The following is an 18,919-nucleotide window of genomic DNA, read 5'->3' on the forward strand; positions in this document are numbered from 1 at the left end:
ATATATCTTTTGAAATATTATATTAGAAGTTGCAACTCATTCAACGTAAGCCTCCTTTTGTAAATAAACAAGTTATACAGTTTATAGAAAAAGAATACTATGAACAAAATTTTAAAAGAAGTTGTCATTACATTCATCAGAAAAACATTTTTTCCCTGCATATTCAATTTTTATCTTTTCATAAATACTTTGACCCCAGATATATATGAAATAAAATGAAGAAAGAATAAGATACAAAAAATAGAAACTGAATTAACCTTAATTTCTTTTTCTTTTCTTTTTTTTTCTTTTTGGCATTGGGGATTAAACTCAGGGGCACTCAATCCCTAAGCCACATTTTTGTATTTTATTTAGAGACAGGGTCTCACTGAGTTGCTTAGTGCCTTGTTTTTGCTGAGACTGGCTTTGAACTCTTTTATTTTTTTAATTAATTTATTTTTTATTTATATATGACAACGGAATGCATTACATTTCTGATTACACATATAGAGTACAATTTTTCATACCTCTGGTTGTAAACACAGTATATTCACACCAATTCGTGTCTTCATACCTGTACTTTGGACAATAATGATCATCACATTCCACCATCATTAATAACTCTGCCCCCTCCCCTCCCCTCCAACCCCTCTGCCCTATCTAGAGTTTGTCTATTCCTCCTATGCTCCGGCTCTCTACCCCACTATGAATCAGCCTCCTTATATCAAGGAAAACATTCAGCATTTGTTTTTTTGGGATTGGCTAACTTCACTTAGCATTATCTCCTCTAACTCCATCCATTTATCTGCAAATAGCTTTAAGCTCTTGATCCTCCTGTCTCGGTCTCCGGAGCTGCTCAGATTACAGGCACACTCTACCTCGCCTGGCACTAACCTTAATTTCTGATCTCTTTCTTCTCTGTTTCATTAAAAACAAAACAAAATGAAAAGAAAAAGTGAAAACCTCAACAGAGCTGTCTGTAACTGCCCTCTCTTTTTTCCACCTTCCTGCATAGCTCCATTCACTTGGGCCTGAGCACAGAGCTCACTTCACTATTTAGCTTCATGTCACTGTAGTAGTGGATATTTTTGGTCTTCATTTTCCTGCCTTTTTCAGCAGCATTATACATTGTTGATAACTTGCCTCCCTTCCTAAAATATTTTTTCCTTTGTTCCATGCGCCATTCCATTTAAGGGCTTATTGCCCTGGTACCTGCTGCCCTTATTCCACCAAATATTAGAATATCTCTGATCATGATTATAGAACCTTCAGTATCATCCATATCCATAACTTAATTTATTTCTATACTAACGCTTTCCCAGATTCTGCTCCTACACTTGATCTTCCTCCTGAGTTTCAAACCCATCCCAAACCTGTTTTTTCACACAACTTTTTTTGGGGAGGGGGCGGTGGTACCAGGGATTAAACTCTGGGCACTGGACCATTGAACCACAGGGTCTCACTGAATTTCTTAGTGCCTCATTTTTGCTGAGACTGGCTTTGAACTTGAGATCCTCTTGCCTCAGCCTCCTGAATTGCTGCTGGGATTACAGGTGTGCGCCATCACACTGGGCTTCCACACAGATTTATTGAATTCTTTCTACAAACCAGCCACTACTCTGGGCAGTAAATAGAATAATAAGATGGGCAAAGTTCCTGTGTTCGTGGGATATATATTCTACTGTGGAAAGACATAGACCAAATAATTTTAAATAAGTGCAATGAAGGAGAAAAAAAGGGTCACAAGATTGGGGTAATCTCCAAGAGGATAGACAACTTTACATCAGTTATTCAGAGAAGGTCTCTTTGAGGAGGTGACATTAAAATTGAAGTTGCAAATGAAAAGGAGTCCCTCACTCTAAATGCTGAAGGAAGAGCATTCTAGTAAAAAAAATGAGCTTTTTAGAGATGCATATTAACTTGACATGTTCAGTAAGCAGAGAGAAGGCCAGTGTGCCCAGAGAAATCCAGCGACCTGAGTTTGGAGTTTGATGGTCAGTGAGATATCAGATTTCACAGATTTGAAGACACACATTTCTGTGAATCCAGAATGTATTCTGAAATCAATGATACTCTTCAGTCACAATTGGTCAGACAGTAGTTAGTGCCATTGCCTTATAAATACCGTAACCAGTTTCACTTGTATTTTCAAGTTCACAAAAGAATGATGTGATAAAAATTTCAAAGTCTAAAAGATAAATAAATCTAAGAATTCTAAGAAGTGTGATGTCATCTTTTTCCTTCTTATTAGTACCTAATATAATGTGTCACAACGATGAAGTCTTAGATCCAATGAAATGCATTAATCTGACTTAAATGTCTAAAAGATCTCTCACTTGCATGGGGCATAGATCATGGAAGGCAAGTGTGGAAGGATATGGACCAGTTAGAAAATTATTGTTAAATGATGGTGGATGGGAATAGAATGGTGGTAGAAAAGTTGGAGAGAAGTTGAGAGATTTGGGAAATATTGAAGGGCCTAAAAGACGTTATAGATTAGATTTTTTAAAAAGGAGAGAAAAATGTAAAGGATATACTAAATATACTAAATATACTAAATTCTACAATTATGGAATTAATCACTTACTGAAATGATGAAGATTGAGATGCATATGTGCAGGGATTGGGAAATGTGGGAGAAGCTAGGGAAGTTGGATTACATCAACACTTCATTGTACCTATTGTCCTCTCAGGCCAGGCTCACTGACCCTGTTAAAGAATGGCAGGCTGTTCCTTCACCTGTTACACACTTAGTAGCTTCATTCAGAATGTTTATTGCTATTTGATTCAACATCAGCATTTGTGATTTGTTGTTTTTCTTCCTCCCACCCCTCCCACAGGACATGTAAGTGTTTTTGTTTACTATTGACTCCTAGCATAACCATAGTACTGGAGTCAGATTAGGTGTTCAGCCAATATATGTTCAACACATAAAAACACTAGTCCTAATTTCTTCTTTTATTCCCCAACCATCTCAAAGTGCTTGGTCACTGATTAACACCCACTCTGCCACACAGGAAACCATTGCTCTGCTGTAGCTAAGAGTTCTGCAGCGCTAAAATGAGAGAAAATGCATGATGACACAAAAATGCACCAGAATAACCATGTGGAAAGGAAGTTGTCATAGATAGAAGTATTCTTCTTACTAAGAGCTACTATAACATTCCAAGAATGATAGGATGGAAAAAAGGAAGATGAATTTATAACAAATCAACCACACTTTGCCATGGAAAAATAATATGTCTTTGGGAAAGAGTCTTCTTCATATTCACAATTTGATCCACGTATTTCACATTTAATTTTCTTAAATATTTATTGTGTACCTAGTAAGCACAAAGATTTTGCTATCACTGAAAATATGTCCCTGTATGCTCTCAGTGATATATGTCATTAGTATTTAATAGGCACAATTCTGCTGTTCCCCAAAATAAACAGGATTAATACATGTTCGTTAACTCTCTATTATAGAAAAAACCTACTCATCCCACGTTGAGCATTTTGTAATCTGTAGTATTGATTTTACAGTTAAAATTTCAAGTAAATAAATTCTAAGGGAATAAAGTTTTAATTAAAATCAGATATACATGTATATTTTTACAAATTGCATAACCTTTGGGATATGGTAAAAAATGACTCAAATAATAAGAAATACTTATTCACAAATTCATTGGTTTGTATTCTTCCCAGTGTCTTGCTCCTCACCTTTGTATCAGCACCAGCTTGAACAAATGTCCTCATGTAGCAGGTGCCAACTACTATTCTACTTTTGATTTTTAAAATATTATTAGAAAGAAATTTAACTTAATTTAGATCCCAAGCATGTTTGGTGTATTGAAATCGTTTTATTACAGGTAAAAGTATTTTACAAGTTTAATTTTGTATCCCTCAGCTTCCAGTATTCCAAACACATAGATGACTATGAGCATTAAAAGGAATAAAACACTAGCTTAGACAGGACTGTTTTTTCTTTGTTTTTGTTTGGTTTTCAGTCTATTTGAAAGCCCTCTCTAACAATACTCCTTTAATCTTTGTTTTATTATTTCACTTCAGCAATTGACACTGGACTAACTTTAATTTAAAGTTAACACATAAGTAGTCTTTTCTAATTTATCACATTCATGACAACCAACACAATATGATAACAATGCTAATAAAATATGATTTGTTGAGAACCTTTCCTATGAGAATCATTTGTATAAGCATATTTCATTATTTTGAATCTGGATGATAAACCCATAAAATTATACTTTTATCTGCATTCCCCATATGATATCTTTTTTACATTTGAGGAAATTAAAACTTAGGAAGATCAGTTGATTTACTCCAAGTCATGGGTTGTGACAGCCCTAGAGCTAGAATTACAACCTCAGTTTAATTATATAAAAAGTATTTTTGCATACTGTAACTCAGTTGGTTTGGTCTGATGATTGATAACTGTATATTTTCTACAATTCTCCTATTTTAATTTTCACATCTGTTTATGTCTCCATTAAAAAAATGTTTTTATTTCAAGTTGTGGATGTTGTAGTTCTGAACACAACTAACACATGGAACTAAATAAAAACCTAATAGCCACCATGTTGCTACTTTGGTAGTGACTATTCCAAGTTAACAATACTTTCATAATTGAATAAAAAAGTGATTTTGATTATATCAGATAAAATAAAATTGTTGCATTTTACTTGTTCATCTTTTCTCGACCAGGTAAAGGGAAAAATTGTAATGGTGGGGTTACAATTATGATCTGATTTTATCTTGAACTTGAAATAATTTTCTGAGAGTGAGGTAGTTCAAGCAAAAAGTTAGCTTATAATCTTATAGAATTTATAGTCAGACACAGAAAAAAATAAAAAGAAGTGTTCCTTACTTTCCTCTAGTTGTTTCAAAACTTGACTTTTGATAGCTGGATCGTGGACTTTGAGGGCTGTCTCCTCTGCTGAGGTACGTTTCTCTTGGCGATCGATTTCCCATGCCTCTAACTGAATTTAAAGAGATGTCTTGTTCATTTGACTTTCTGGCAAAGCTCCGAAGAAATTTCAGGGTGGAATTAGAAAGAATGACCATCTCTGCTCCAGGGCTGACCTTGATGCTGGACTCAGTTGGGTGGGTAAGATTTTGAAGCCCCACCACCCCTTCTTCTGTCTTCCCTGTGGGTGTTAGTGTTGGGTTTCTCGTACCTTCAGGGAGGATGCTTGTCTCAGAGGGAGGCAGCAAGGATTGTAGAGGATTCTCTTCAGAAGTTCTGGCTTCAGGTATTATAACTCTCTCAGCAGATGGGATCTGAGAAGTTGACTGCATTCGGAGATTTTGTTTTTTATTTACTGAAGAAAAGGCCACATTCTTCTGGAAGTTTTCATCCTCAGGTGTAGTCCAAGAATGCTCAGTGTTGTTAAGCCCAATGCCCCCATTCCATAAACTTGAAAGCAGGAAAAATAATTTTGCGCCCTTCATCTCAACAGATTAAAACAACAAAGAAAAATTCATGTGAAATTTGAAGATAAATTCCTTCAAGCCTTTGGGATGGCTGCTTCTATACTGAATGTGCTAAGACAGAACTTTGCCAATTTGAGATGTGTAGAGGAAACAGGTTTCTGTGTTTTGTGGTGGACTCAGGAAGTTGGATTTCCTGTTTCTGCAGGCTTTTTGTGATCTGTGACCTCTGCTAGGATGGATCTATGGATGTGGTAGAAGGGCCTCTGACAAAACTAAGGGAAAATGGGAAAAAGAACACAATTATTATCAGGAAAACCCAATGAGAAAACCATGAGCAACTTTCCTTCCGAAGTATACACATGATTTTGAAGAGAAACTTCACATGGATAATGGGAACTATGGAATGTTGTTTATAGAGGCTGAAGGAAAAAACTTAACATTTTGTTCTGGACATAGGAAATGGAGAAAACATTTTGTGATACTTCTTTTCCACTGTGCCATATCCAGAGAGTCACATTTTATACAAATGTATACTTACAAGCACACAAATAAACAAAAACACCTTTACAGTGTCTGTCTTTCATACATCACAGGATGAGTTATTAAAAATTACGGTATTTATAAACACACTTCAACTGCATCATTACTTGAAGTTAATCTCAATGATTATAATAACAAAAAAGAAAGTTAAAATAATTGTAAAGAACCTTGCGTTAAATTTTGTTCTTAGAACTCTGCCACTGACATCGACTAATAGAATGAATAATTAGAATGTCACCTTATCTATTTTTTAACAGTGATTTTCTAGAGGTTGTGTTCACCACTGAAGAATAGATGAAGAAAGATAAGTCTCATGAAAATAAATTAAAATAGTATCATATAAAACACAAGCATATCTTTGCTGTAGTGCACAGAGAACCAAATTGATCAAAAGAGTTTTCTAGGTTTACTTTTTTTTTTAGTAGAGGTGCTTCATGAGATGTATGATTTCATTTCTCCAGCAAATCTCTGATTCCTAGGATTCTATTAATCTCTTTCATCTGCAAAATTCCTTATCATGTACCTTAGACAAATATATGTTAAGTTATAAGAGTTTATTCATTTATCCTCCCATTTAGTAATAATCTAAACCTTCAGTCAATGCAAGGCACTCTCTCTCTTAGATGATGGTGGGATTACAAAGGAAACCAGGAATATTACTGGATATCAATTTTTTAATGGTCATTTACATGTTATTTAAAGATTAGATACATGTGTAATTAATCTTTTGTCAACTTCTTTGCCGGGCATTAGGTTCTTGCCATATATTCATCATAAAATTTTTTTTCCAGAATTGGAAAATTGGAAACCTGCTCCCATTTGGTTCGTGTGTTATTGTAAATATGGGTTCTTGTCCCTAGTTCTAAACACAGGACATCAAGTTTTGAAACAAGACCTAATTTTCCCTGACTTGCTAACTAACTACTTAATATTAATACCTCCCCATCATTGCTATTGATTTCTATGTGCATACTGTTGTCCTACTAGACAGCATATAACATGGGGTTATTTAAATTAAAACACATGGGAATCACAGCCCAACTGACTGGAATGTGAACTTCAAAGTCAAAAAATCCACAAACCTTGCATTAGTAAAAACACAAGGGTCCAGCACAAAAATCCAGGCAGCTATTAGTTAGCCAAAAGGGCAATAGAAACACATAATTTTTGCACTACAAATATGATTTTAAGTACAAAAAAAGAAATTAATTAATTAAATTAAATTTTAAAAAGACATTGTAGCTCTTTATCCAGAAAAGACAGAAACAAATAGCTTTGACTTATAATGGAATAGTAATTCAGACAAATACAAGTAAAATATTTCTATTTAATGTACCATTTTGAATTTGTTTCCTTAGATTTAGTAGCAGTAGATGAACAGACTATCCTGAATGTCGAAAACACAACTAGAATAATGGCATTCACAGTTTTTTGTTTTGCTTACTTTTGGCTTTTGCTTCTATAGTTTAAAAATATCATCTTGATTCTTGATCCTAGTCAAAGTAAGTGAACTTTAGTGGTAAAAGGTCACTCATTGGATCTATATTTGATACCAAAGAGCTACCAAATTATAATAAAATTGAATGGAAATCAGCAATCCATTTCACCTCTTGCAGGGTATTGACCAGTGATCCCTGCTGTCTGCATGCAAGCTTACAAGTGACCTTGTGATCTAAAGGATAAAGGTGCTGTATCTCATCATTCATCTACTAAATGATCTTGTGCTATAACTCTCCAGAGAATTCTCAGCTCATTTGATGGTTTTAGGAATATGGATCTGCTCTTAATTAGAGACAAAGTCTCTGTACTACAGAAACTATCAGAGACCTAACTTCAAATTCTGCTGATATTCACTAATAGTCATCAAATAACAATTAAGAAAAATAGTATTCCTAGAATGACTGACAGAACAATACTCAGATCATTTCTTCTTCCAGATACTTTAAATACTACTATTGAATTAAATTTGCTGTCAGTTCATATATTTGGACCCCTTCATTCTGCTACACCCCTATTGTCCATTAGACTATTTATATTAAGTTATGATTTTACCATATTGCTAACTTATTTGCTTTGAGTATTTTATAAAAATAAAACATGAAATTCATTATGTTATGAGCTCTCAGGAGATTTTTATGTCATTTTTCATTGTATCATTAACAGGATTGACTACACACTGCAAAATGGGTTACCTCAGTCTCTTCTGGGTTTCTTTACAATCCACATAAATTTATTTTCTAACCACTAGAAAAAAAAATACAAATGTTTTTTATTAAGTTAAAAAATACAAATGTGAGTTAAACTAGAACCTTAGACTGAGGACTTCACTGTAGATTGTGCTATGTATTATTTGAAGCTATTTTTATGGCTTCAAGAGTTATGCTTTATAAAAGGCTGTGAATATTATATAACTTTATTTTTCATATAAGAATTTTTTATTTTCTTAAAACATTCAAAATAAGATTTCCTTATAGCTTTACTCTGTCATTTGGAATTATTAAAATATTTTTCCCCATTTTATGTTAGTTGAAAATATTAAAAACCTATTACCTTTACATGTGAATAAAGGGAGTGACATGTATGCAGCAAAAGGGTTGGGAAAGGAAAGAAACAAGTTTCCTCATGATTTTGATGAAACAATGTGGCGCATAAGTTAAATTTGGCATGCTATATAATTATAACAACCATGCTATATAAATATTCTCTTCTCATTTTACTTATAGAAAATTAGTGTTTAAGAATAACTTCACAGGGTAACACACTAGTGACTCATAGAACACACAATTTAGTTTTAATTTATATTCTACCATTTGCTAGTGCCCTCCAAAGAAGTAATAGACTTCTAAGTCTAGAAAAACTGTAAAAAAAAAAAAAATTCAAATTGTTTTAAATTCATCTTCTTAAACAATTTTAAGCTATTTTTCTTTCCTCTCTCTTTCTCTCTCTTTTTTTTTTTTGTACTGGGGATTGAACCCAGAGACACTCAATCGCTGAGCCACATCCCCCAACCTTTTTTTTAATATTTTATTTAGAGACAAGTTCTTGCTTAGTTGCTTAGGGCCTCAATAAGTTGCTGAGGCTGCCTTTGAACTCATTATTCTCCTAGCTCAGCCTCCCAAGATGTTGGAATTATAGCTGCTACCTCACCCAGCTACCAGGTCCAGCTTCATTTTTTTATTTTTATTTCACACCTAAGTTTAGATACTTCTAAGAATCTAGTGATTTCTATTAGATTTGAGGTTATGAAGTTAGAGGGAACGTTTTGGGTTTTTATAAGTTTGCCTTTAGTCTAATAGTAACTGCTTATTTCTTTTCTGTTGGGCATCTATTTTAATTCCTGCATACAATTGTAGGAGCTGATGATGTCATGTTCTTGACAGCACAGGTATTACACTCCTTTCATTTGCTAGAAAAGAGCCTCCAGGAAGTCAGAACACTACGCCATTCCCAGTATCCAGAACAGTGTTTCATAGGCACTCAGAAAATATTTGTTGAATCAGTGAATGGATAGATGTAGCTATGGATGCGTGAGGAAGTAAAGGGAGGGGATTTTATTGCACTTCTCATAGCCTCAAAAGACAGAAAGCAATGTAAATAAATGTACTAGAAAATTATCCACCAGAAAACTTTAAAAAAGATAATTACTCCCACCAAACACCAAAATGAAAACCCCACCCCTGCCAGTAAAGGGGGTTAAACTTCCACCTCACCAGATGCATCAGGGTGCCACAACCCTTGTTTTCCTGCTGATGGGTGGGGAGCGGTCAGAAAAGTGCCAGTAGCCAGGTGCAGTGGTGCAAATCTGCAACTCTGCTACTAGAGACATTGAGACAAGAGGATCACAAGTTTGAGGCAAGCCTCAGCAAATTAGTAAGACCCTGTCTTAACACACACACACACAAAAAGGAGGGAAATATTGAGGGGATCCAGCTCAGCGGTAGAATACTTGCCTGGCATGCATAAAGGCCTTGGGTTTCATCCTGAAAAAAAAAAAAAAATAAGGCTCCATTGTAGTCTCTGCCTAGCCCTCCAAAGACTTGTTGAAGAATATGAAAGAGAACTCAAATATATAACTTTGAGACATGCTGAGGCCTGGCTGAGCACATTTTGGAGTAAAGTAGAAGGAGATCTCCCTCACAGTGTTTTGGTTTTTGTACTGGGGATTGAACTCAGAAGTGATTTACTACTGAGCTACACCACCAGCCCTTTTCACAGTGTTTTAATCACCCCTCTCTACTACATTAGCGAGGGACAAATACTCACTCTAGGGTTCTGAGGCTGACTGAACATGTAACACCCGGCAATAGATGAATGAGACAACACCAGTTCATACATACACTCACAGCCCTGGAGAGGAGAAAACAGCACACCACACAGGGTCACGCTCAGAAGCAAAGCAAACAGTCAAGGACTATTGGAGGCAGGTTTTGTAAGAGCAAGAGTGGCATGTTCCCTGCTTCCAAAAGAGTGTATCATTGGCTTGGTTGAATAATTCTGTGGGCTGGCAGAAAGTTGAAACCCACTAATCAGTGATAAACAGGAATTGCGCCTGGCCTTCTTGATAAGGGGTATCATCTGGCTAGGAGACTTTATCCTCAAGAGCAGAGTAAGGAAAGGAACTTGCGGTTAGTCCATCCAGTGCCCTTGGTTTTAGATGCTAAAGCAGCACATAATATTGTATCTTAATTATAGGCCTCACACAGCACCAAGAGCTTTTTTTCTGTATTGCAAAGAACAAAGAGAACTCCCAAGCTTAGCCTATGCTCAGGTATCAAGTATAGTTAAAAGAAATTCCCAGTTATGGACTTTGAAATATTTTAAAACTATGATGAGTTAAATTAATTACAGTTTTAACGATTTTGGTTTAGATTAGACCTGCCTCATTACAAATTGGGGTTCCTTAGTCCCCATATTAAGGCAGGACAGGATAATGGTATATACTTCTCTGAGATAAATATTATTTACTACACTTTTTATTGTTCCATTACACATAATGTCTCTCATATAATCAAAACTTGTGAGGCAAATGAAGAAATTAGAAAATTTGACCCATAGTCATGTAAGAAATCCTCAATAGAAAAGGATCCCCCCCAAAAGCCCAGATATTGAAAATATACAGAGAATTTAAAATAATTATTCTAGAATGGTGTAGAAAAGTGGGCTACATGTCTTCACAGAAAGAAAATTTCATCCGACAAAATTACTTGAAAGAAAAAGTACAAATGTGTTAGGAACCCAAAATGTGACATCATTAAGAAAATACTCATTTGAAAAGCTTAAAAGCTCACCAGAAAAAAATAAGAGAATCAATTAACTTGAAGAAAATTTAAAAAGAAATTATCCAAACTGAAACACATCAAAAAGTAAATATGTAGAAAAAGCAAAAAGTGTCTGAGATCTATAGAACAATTTCATATGTTTTAACATGTCTAATTGGAGGAAATAAGAAATAGGACAAATAATTATTTTTAAAAGATAATAGGTAGAAATTTTCCAAAATTAATGACACATATTAACCCAGTCCTTCAAAAAGTTCAGGAATACCCTGTAGAAAATAAGAGTTAGGTATATGCAGGTAAAATTCTGAAAAACTATAGATAAAAAGAAAATATTGACTGTAGTCTAGAAAAAAAAAAGTCATACCACACAAAGAGATAAAACATTGTAGAAGACTTTTCATTAAGTCAAACAGATGAGAGAAAACAATGGAATGACATCTTCATAGTGCTCAAAGCTTAAAAAAAAACCCTATCTATTTAAAATTTTATATCTTATAAAAGATATCCTTCAAAAGCAAAGAAGAAACCATCATCAATAGGCAAAACCTGAAAGAGCTTGTTTCCAGAGCACCCACACTATAAGACATGCTAAAGAAATCATTTATGCTAAGGAGAAATTAGACCAGGAGGGAGAAATGAAGACCAATGGAACAGTTAAATATGTAGGTAAGCATAAAATTCAATATTATTTATTATACATAGTAAATTATAATACATTATATCTTTTTTCAAAAATTTAAATATTTAAATAAAAATCACACATTTGTGTTAAAAGTATGCATCACTTTTAATTACAAATCTAATCAATGATCAGATCATTGATCAGATTTTTAATTAAAAGTGCAAACTGATGTGAGCACAACCAATACAAGGGTGTAAATACCTTAAATATAAAGGGAATAAATATCCCAATTAAAAGTCAGTGTTTCTTTTATACTTTGGGTGGAACTTGAGACTACTATGTAAAGCAAATTAAGTCAAGATCTGAAGATCAATGGTCTTATGTTTTCTCTTATATGCAAAAGCTAGAGAGGAAAAAGGAAAACCAAGGAGGGTCATGAAAATCCAAGGGGGATCTTTAAACCAAAGGGAGCAGGGAAGGGAGGTGGGAGGAAGAGAGGAAGTGCTGGGGAGTGATACTGGTCAAATTATACTGTTATACTGTATGCACATATGAATATGCAACAACAAATCCCATCATTATGTACAACTATAATGCACCAACAAAAGAATTTGAATGAAAAAATAAAAATCCAGACAAACAAAAAGTCAGTGTTTATCAGAGTTAACAACCAAAATAACAAATAAAGCAAAGCCTACGTATTTCCCAATTTGAATAAGAAAATTTTATAAATATTACACAAACAAGTTAAAAATAAAATGTTAAAAATAAATACCATATAAACTGTAAACCAGCTAAATATTAGAAAACTGGTTAAACTATATTTGTATTAGACAACAATGACTTCAAGACAATTTTCAAAGACAAAGAGGGAGATTTCAAAATCTTCAAAGACAGTTCACCAAGAAGGTATAACAATATTGTGTTTAAGTGCATCACATATACTTTCAAAATGCATAAAGTAAAAATCCACAGAACTGCCAAGGGTGTCATAAGTCTGTAATCCTAGCAACTCAAGAGGCTGAGGCAGGAGGATTGTAAATTCAAAGTCAGTCTGGGTAACTTAGTAAGAAAAATGTCTCATAATAAAATAAAAAGGGCTTTTGACCAACTAAAGGGAGACATAGATAAATCCATCATAATAGTCACAGATATTAACATCTTTCCTTCAGGATACAGGGAGGCAAATAATACAGAATATTTTAATAAAATTATCAATCAACTAAATCTAATTGATATTTATAGAACATCCATCAGCTGCAGAATTTTCTCTCTTCCTACCTTGTCAAGGTATTGGACCCACCTGACCTTGAATTTAATTTTCAGGGCTTTACTCTAAGCACCAGAAAGCCCAAAAGACTTCTGTGTCACTGACCTTTTCTGTAAATTCTTCCCCCCCACCAGTGGCCTTCTGCATGCTAGGCAAGCACCCTACCATTGGGCTATATTCCTGGCCCCTTTCTATAAATTCTTGTTGGACAGATTACTATTTCTTTGAATTTTCTCTTCTTATACCAACAGAAGGGAAGCTTAACACTGACTTACCTTTTTTAAGATAATTATAGAAATTGTTTAACTCTCTGTGTACTGGTTTTGTGCCACATTCTCTGTTACGTGGCATATAAACTATGTAATCTATTTATTTTCTCTAACAACCCTACAATATAATGTCAAGAAGCCCAAAGTATGGTATATGAAAAGTGATAAAACTATTCTTTAAATCTATGACTTTTCACTTAAGGGCTTAAACTAAATCCACTCACCCATTATCTTGATTTCATATATTTGATTTAGATTTCTTTGACACACAGAAGTCAACCTCTGCTACACTAGAAAATGAATAAAGAAAAAAGAAATGAAGGAAGGAAGGAAGGAAGGGAGGAAGGAAGGAAGGAAGGAACCCCAGAACTTGGTTTCAAAAGAAAATTCACTGTGTGAATATGCCTAACTCAATTGTCTGTGCTCCCCAGTGTTTCTATATCAAGAGCAATCAGAATATCTATACTAAACCAGCAGCATACCACATGCAAAAGACTGAAGTCTCACGTACAAAATTTGTTGATTTAGTAGTTGATTCAGTCTATCAATGAAAGTGCCGTAACTGATAATAACATAACAGTTTTTTACATAAACACTTTTCTTCGAGCTATTTTCATATGTCTTGTTAACTTCTGCCAGATTTTCTCTGCATATACTCTTACTGGATTATAAGTACCACACATTTCAGAAGAAAATAAATGCTTTTTTAAAAATAAAAAGTCGTTTTTGTTTTACAGAGTTCTTTAAAACTCAAAATAGACCTGTAATCTCATTGGAAGCAACAATAGCAAGCTACTTTTAAAAATTAAGCAAATTATTACGTTTTTAAAAGAATTATTGATAGCTCTTACCTTAACTTTCGGTACCCATGTATACTAACATGTGGAAACCTCTGTGGGTCTCTCTGTCCACTGAATTCAAATATTCACTTACTTGCAAAAGCAGAGAAAAAGGAGCTTAGAGTGGGGGAGGGTAAAGAAAACCACACTTACAATGGCCCTGCCATTATTCTTTCAGTGAATGCCTAGCAACAGAAGTGCAGAGACCTAGAAACTACTGTGTCTGAGGGCACTGACCCCCAGTCTGCTGAGGTCCTTTCAGTATTGCACAAGGTCCTGGTGCTCCTACTGAAGCTCTGACCTGAAGGTTTAGCCACTAAGGTGATTTGTGTTCAGAATAAAGTAAGGCTAGGAGAGTTTTCTCAAAAATTGAGATATTATAGCTTGTTAATCAATAATATTTAAATCCTTATTGAAAACAGGCATATTAATCTTAATCATACATGTTAAGATTTAGACAGTTAATTCCATTCACTTTTGAAACAAGAAAAAATATAGAAACTAAGGTCATTTTGTGCTCTAGGATTTTTTTTATTAACCCCACCACTATGATAGCTCTGACTGTGTTCCTGGGAATATTTCATGGTCACTTAAACCTCCTTAATGCATATGCTATGTGCTACAGAATTTTATAGTTGCTTAGACAGCTACTTTAAGTAGATGGGAAATGATATGTTGGGTTTCTGTATCATAGTGAAGCTGGGGGTCTCTAGTCATCTGTGTCCCTTTTCACTTACTTGACTTCTGTGTTGCAACATCTGACACGTTTCTTATGTTGAATTAAAAGATCTTCCTCTCCAAACTGATTCCAGGAAGGAGCTTCTGCCTTGTTCATCTTTTCAATACCAAGGCCAAACTTTCATGATAGATGATCAATAAATGTGTTGAAGTAGAATATTTGCTTTGGTAGCCTAAAGTAGTGGAATCTGTGGCTTAAGTTTGAATTCTCCACTCTCCTTAACTTTCTTTTGATTTTTCTCTGATAGCTGAGACTGTCCAACTAAATAATACTGATTGTTTTGAAATCAGTATCGAAAATGTTCATTGTTAAAAATGTCACCAGATATTACCACATTCAGATCGCTCTGCCAGAACCACTTTTGAAACTTTGTGTACATGTGAATGAAAGTCATTGTATCTAAATTTTGGTGAATGTTTAATATTTGGATTTTGAAAGATAAAAACAAAGAAAAAATAGTCTACTTAGGGAAATTTTAGAATGATGTTCTTTATAAAATGAATCAGGCATTCTCTAGTAGTTGACTTTCTTTTATGAAATGAATTCAAACATACCATAGTATCTTAAACCTCTCATATTAAAGAACACAAATTCTATCACAGAATTTTATGCAAACACAAGGCTGCAAAATCATGAAGAATACTGTATTCAACTCTTTTCTCTGTGCCACCAGTTTATTCTGACTCTGTGCCACTAGCTTTATTTAGATTCTGGGTATTTAACTCTGGGTATGTAGCTTAATTGCATTATAATTATATTATCCCATCACAAGGAAAATAAATTGAATAATGAATCATAAGTACATAAAAATAATTTTGCTTTGATACTAATGTTAGAGTTAAAAACTACATTTTAAAATAAATTATGTTTGGGTAGGTATATTTTCATCTAAAATTGAAATAAAGACTACATATTTAAAATAATATTATCTATTAAATGAAAATGTAAGATTAATTTCATCACAATATATAAAAATGTCTTTTAATTCAAGAGGGAATACTGTGTGGGCCTAATGCATATACTATAATGCATGACAAAATTGAGATTGCAACTGCAAATTTGAGTAAATTTTTTTAAAGAGAGAGAGAGAGAGAGAGAGAGAGAGAGAGAGAGAGAGAGAGAATTTTAATATTTATTTTTATTTTTCGGCAGACACAACATCTTTGTTTGTATGTGGTGCTGAGGATTGAACCCAGGCCACACGCATGCAAGGAGAGTGCGCTACCGCTTGAGCCACATCCCCAGCCCTAAATTTTTTATCTTTACTCAAAAATTACAGAAAATGTAAAAACTTTTTAATATACTGCATAATTTGGGGTATGGTATTATATGTAATATAATATCTATATAGGACTATACATTACATATAGTATATGAATAATATATACATGTGTATACTTACAAAAATATATATGCATAAATACATAATAAAATATACAGCATGTAGAATACATGCATAATTTATTATACGTAGAAGGTAGAAAGGAAAAAGCATTTTAAAGAATAAAAATAAATAGCTATGGAAGTTGTTCAGAGTTTCTTTTCATCCGTTCATTTTCACAAATCTGTGTGCATACATCTATATATACATGTATGTCTGTATGTATGTAGGTATGAAGAGAGAAAAGTGGAGGAGAATCTCTGCAAAGAAAAGTAAGCTTCAGGAGGCAAAAAATTTTGCCTTTTTATTGCATGTCACTTTATCAAGAATGTGGCACATTTATAAATTTAATAATTGTTGAATAAAAGTTGAAAGTAGTTCTCAAAATCTATGACATTAAGCTTTCTGATGCTCCTTCCGTCCTTCAACATCACTTTCTCTACTGCAGCCAGAAGCAATTTATGGGAACCAATAATCAGATTACATGTGCTCCAGTGTGTGCTAAGCCCTTGTCTTCCCATTGTTCTTCACACAGCCCAGATTCTCAGGCTCCCAGGGTCTTCTCCACACTCCCCTTCTTCTCAGACCACTCCCTCCTCCTTTGCTAATTATGTCCCAGTCTTGCTGGCATTCGTAACTCTTCAAACTTGTCACTTAATTCTGGAATATTTTATGCCTCCTGCCTCTGTCTTCTCATTCTCTTTGTGGCTGCTTCCTTCTCAGATTATATAACTAAGTTTATATTCCTCTTCCCTATGAGCATCTTCTTGAAAAACAGAGTTCAGAATGAGCCATTTATTTGCTGTTTATTTCCTTCCCACAACATATCAAAATCAGGAGTTATTTTACTTTTTTAATTTAGTTTCAATTATTCTTCCAACTGAGTCACTAAATTCCATGTTGGCAAAAGAACAGATCTGTCATATTCATCTTTCTGATGATACAGATTGAGCATCTCTAATCTGTAACCTGACATTTCAGATGCTCCAAATTCTTGAAACTTTTAATACTGACATGATACTACAAGTAGAAAATTCCACACCTAATATGACAAATCATATTCAAAAGCAGTAGCAATAAAAATATTATATACAATTGTCTTCACATGTATATCACATGTGAAACAAAAACAAATTTTGTGTTCAGGATTGGGTTCTGCTATGGTTGGATACGTTTTCTGTGAAGATCCATGTTATAGTGTAGAAATAAGATGTCCTCCCAAAAGCTTTCGCAGCAATACAGAAATGTTCAGATGTGAAGTGAATAGATTATGAGAGTTGTAACATAATCAGTGGATTAATCTATTTGATGGATTAATAATTTGAATGAATTATACAAATAATTCCTTCAATATACCAATGTAGGCAACTGGGATGTGGCTGGAGGTAGTAGATGACCAGGGACATGCCCTTAGGGATTATATTTTCCCCTTATTCCTCACTCTATTTCCTGGATGCCATGAACTGAGAAACTTTCCTCCACCATGCCCTGACACCATGATGTGTTGTCTCATCTTGGGACTAGAGAAATGAAATTGACTAACCATGAACCAACCATGAAATTGACCAATCATGAGACCTCTGAAACCGTGAACACAAATAAATGTTTCCTCTAGTAAATTGTTATTGTTGGATAATTTTGGCACAGCAATGAAAAACTGATTAACACAGTCCATGTGTTAAAAACTCAGTCCCCAAGTAATGGTGCTGGGAAGTGGTGGAATCTTTAGAAAGTGGGGCCTACCTGGAGGACCTTAGGTTATTGCTCTTGAAGGGAATTGTGCAACCCTGATCTCTTCCTCTTCCTGTTTCTTTCCTGGCTCATGAGGTAAATGGTTTTGCTCTTTTTTCTACATGCTTTTGCCATGATACACTTGTACTGGAATCTTTAAAATAATTAGCCAAAATAAATAAATACTTATATAAGTTAATTATCTCAGGTATTTAATTATAGTAATATAAAGCTGACTAATAGAGATCCCATTCTCAATCTATTGCTCTCTGTATGCTAATATTCCAAAGTTTTAAAAAAGTGACATCTGAAACACTTATGGTCCCAAGAATTTTGGATGAGGTATACTCAACCTGTACTGCCTAGCGTGCATGGTATCTAACATCTGAGTGACATTTAATAAATATTTGTAAATGAGTGGATGAAAAGTAACCTCTGAACTCCCAAAATTCTTCACTTGTATTGCTTTATAGACACTTAATCCTTTCTGTCTATTATTTGGAATATAGCTGAAACATAAATTCTTATGTCTTCAAGGCAAGATATGCTTTTAAATTTCCTTTTTCATCCTTTATATCATCAGTGACAGACAGTGCTATCATTCTGACGTGACACATTCTGTGATGTACTACGCAGATTCTCTTCAGGAACAAAGGATTTATTCCCACAAATTCTGGAAAACAGTCTTCAACTGTTAGCCTTCTTCACAATTTTTTTCAGGTGGAGAGAGTAGCCTTGCCCAATCTCACACCTTTTAGTAGTATTGTGCAACAAATGATCAAAGTTGAAATATTAGAACATGGCCCCCTCTCTCCAACTAGGGACAAATATAAAGGT

General features: G+C 34.2%; 1 protein-coding gene across 1 annotated transcript in view; it reads right to left on the reverse strand.

Moving 5' to 3' along the window:
* Mmrn1 (multimerin 1) overlaps positions 1–14,335 on the reverse strand; it is a 63,818-nt gene extending 49,483 nt beyond the window's left edge. Inside the window, exons 1-2 of the mRNA XM_046458969.2 lie at positions 14,244–14,335; positions 4,847–5,684 (exon numbers count right to left, since the gene is read on the reverse strand). Coding sequence (XP_046314925.1) covers positions 4,847–5,430 — 584 coding nt within the window. The 5' untranslated portion in view covers positions 5,431–5,684; positions 14,244–14,335. The remainder of the gene's footprint in view (positions 1–4,846; positions 5,685–14,243) is intronic.
* Positions 14,336–18,919: the final 4,584 nt, after the last annotated feature.

Source organism: Marmota monax, unplaced genomic scaffold (genome assembly GCF_021218885.2).
Source record: "Marmota monax isolate L192 unplaced genomic scaffold, Marmota_monax_Labrador192_F-V1.1 WCK01_AAM20220418_F8-fsc00002, whole genome shotgun sequence".
NCBI classification, from domain to species: Eukaryota; Metazoa; Chordata; class Mammalia; order Rodentia; family Sciuridae; genus Marmota; species Marmota monax.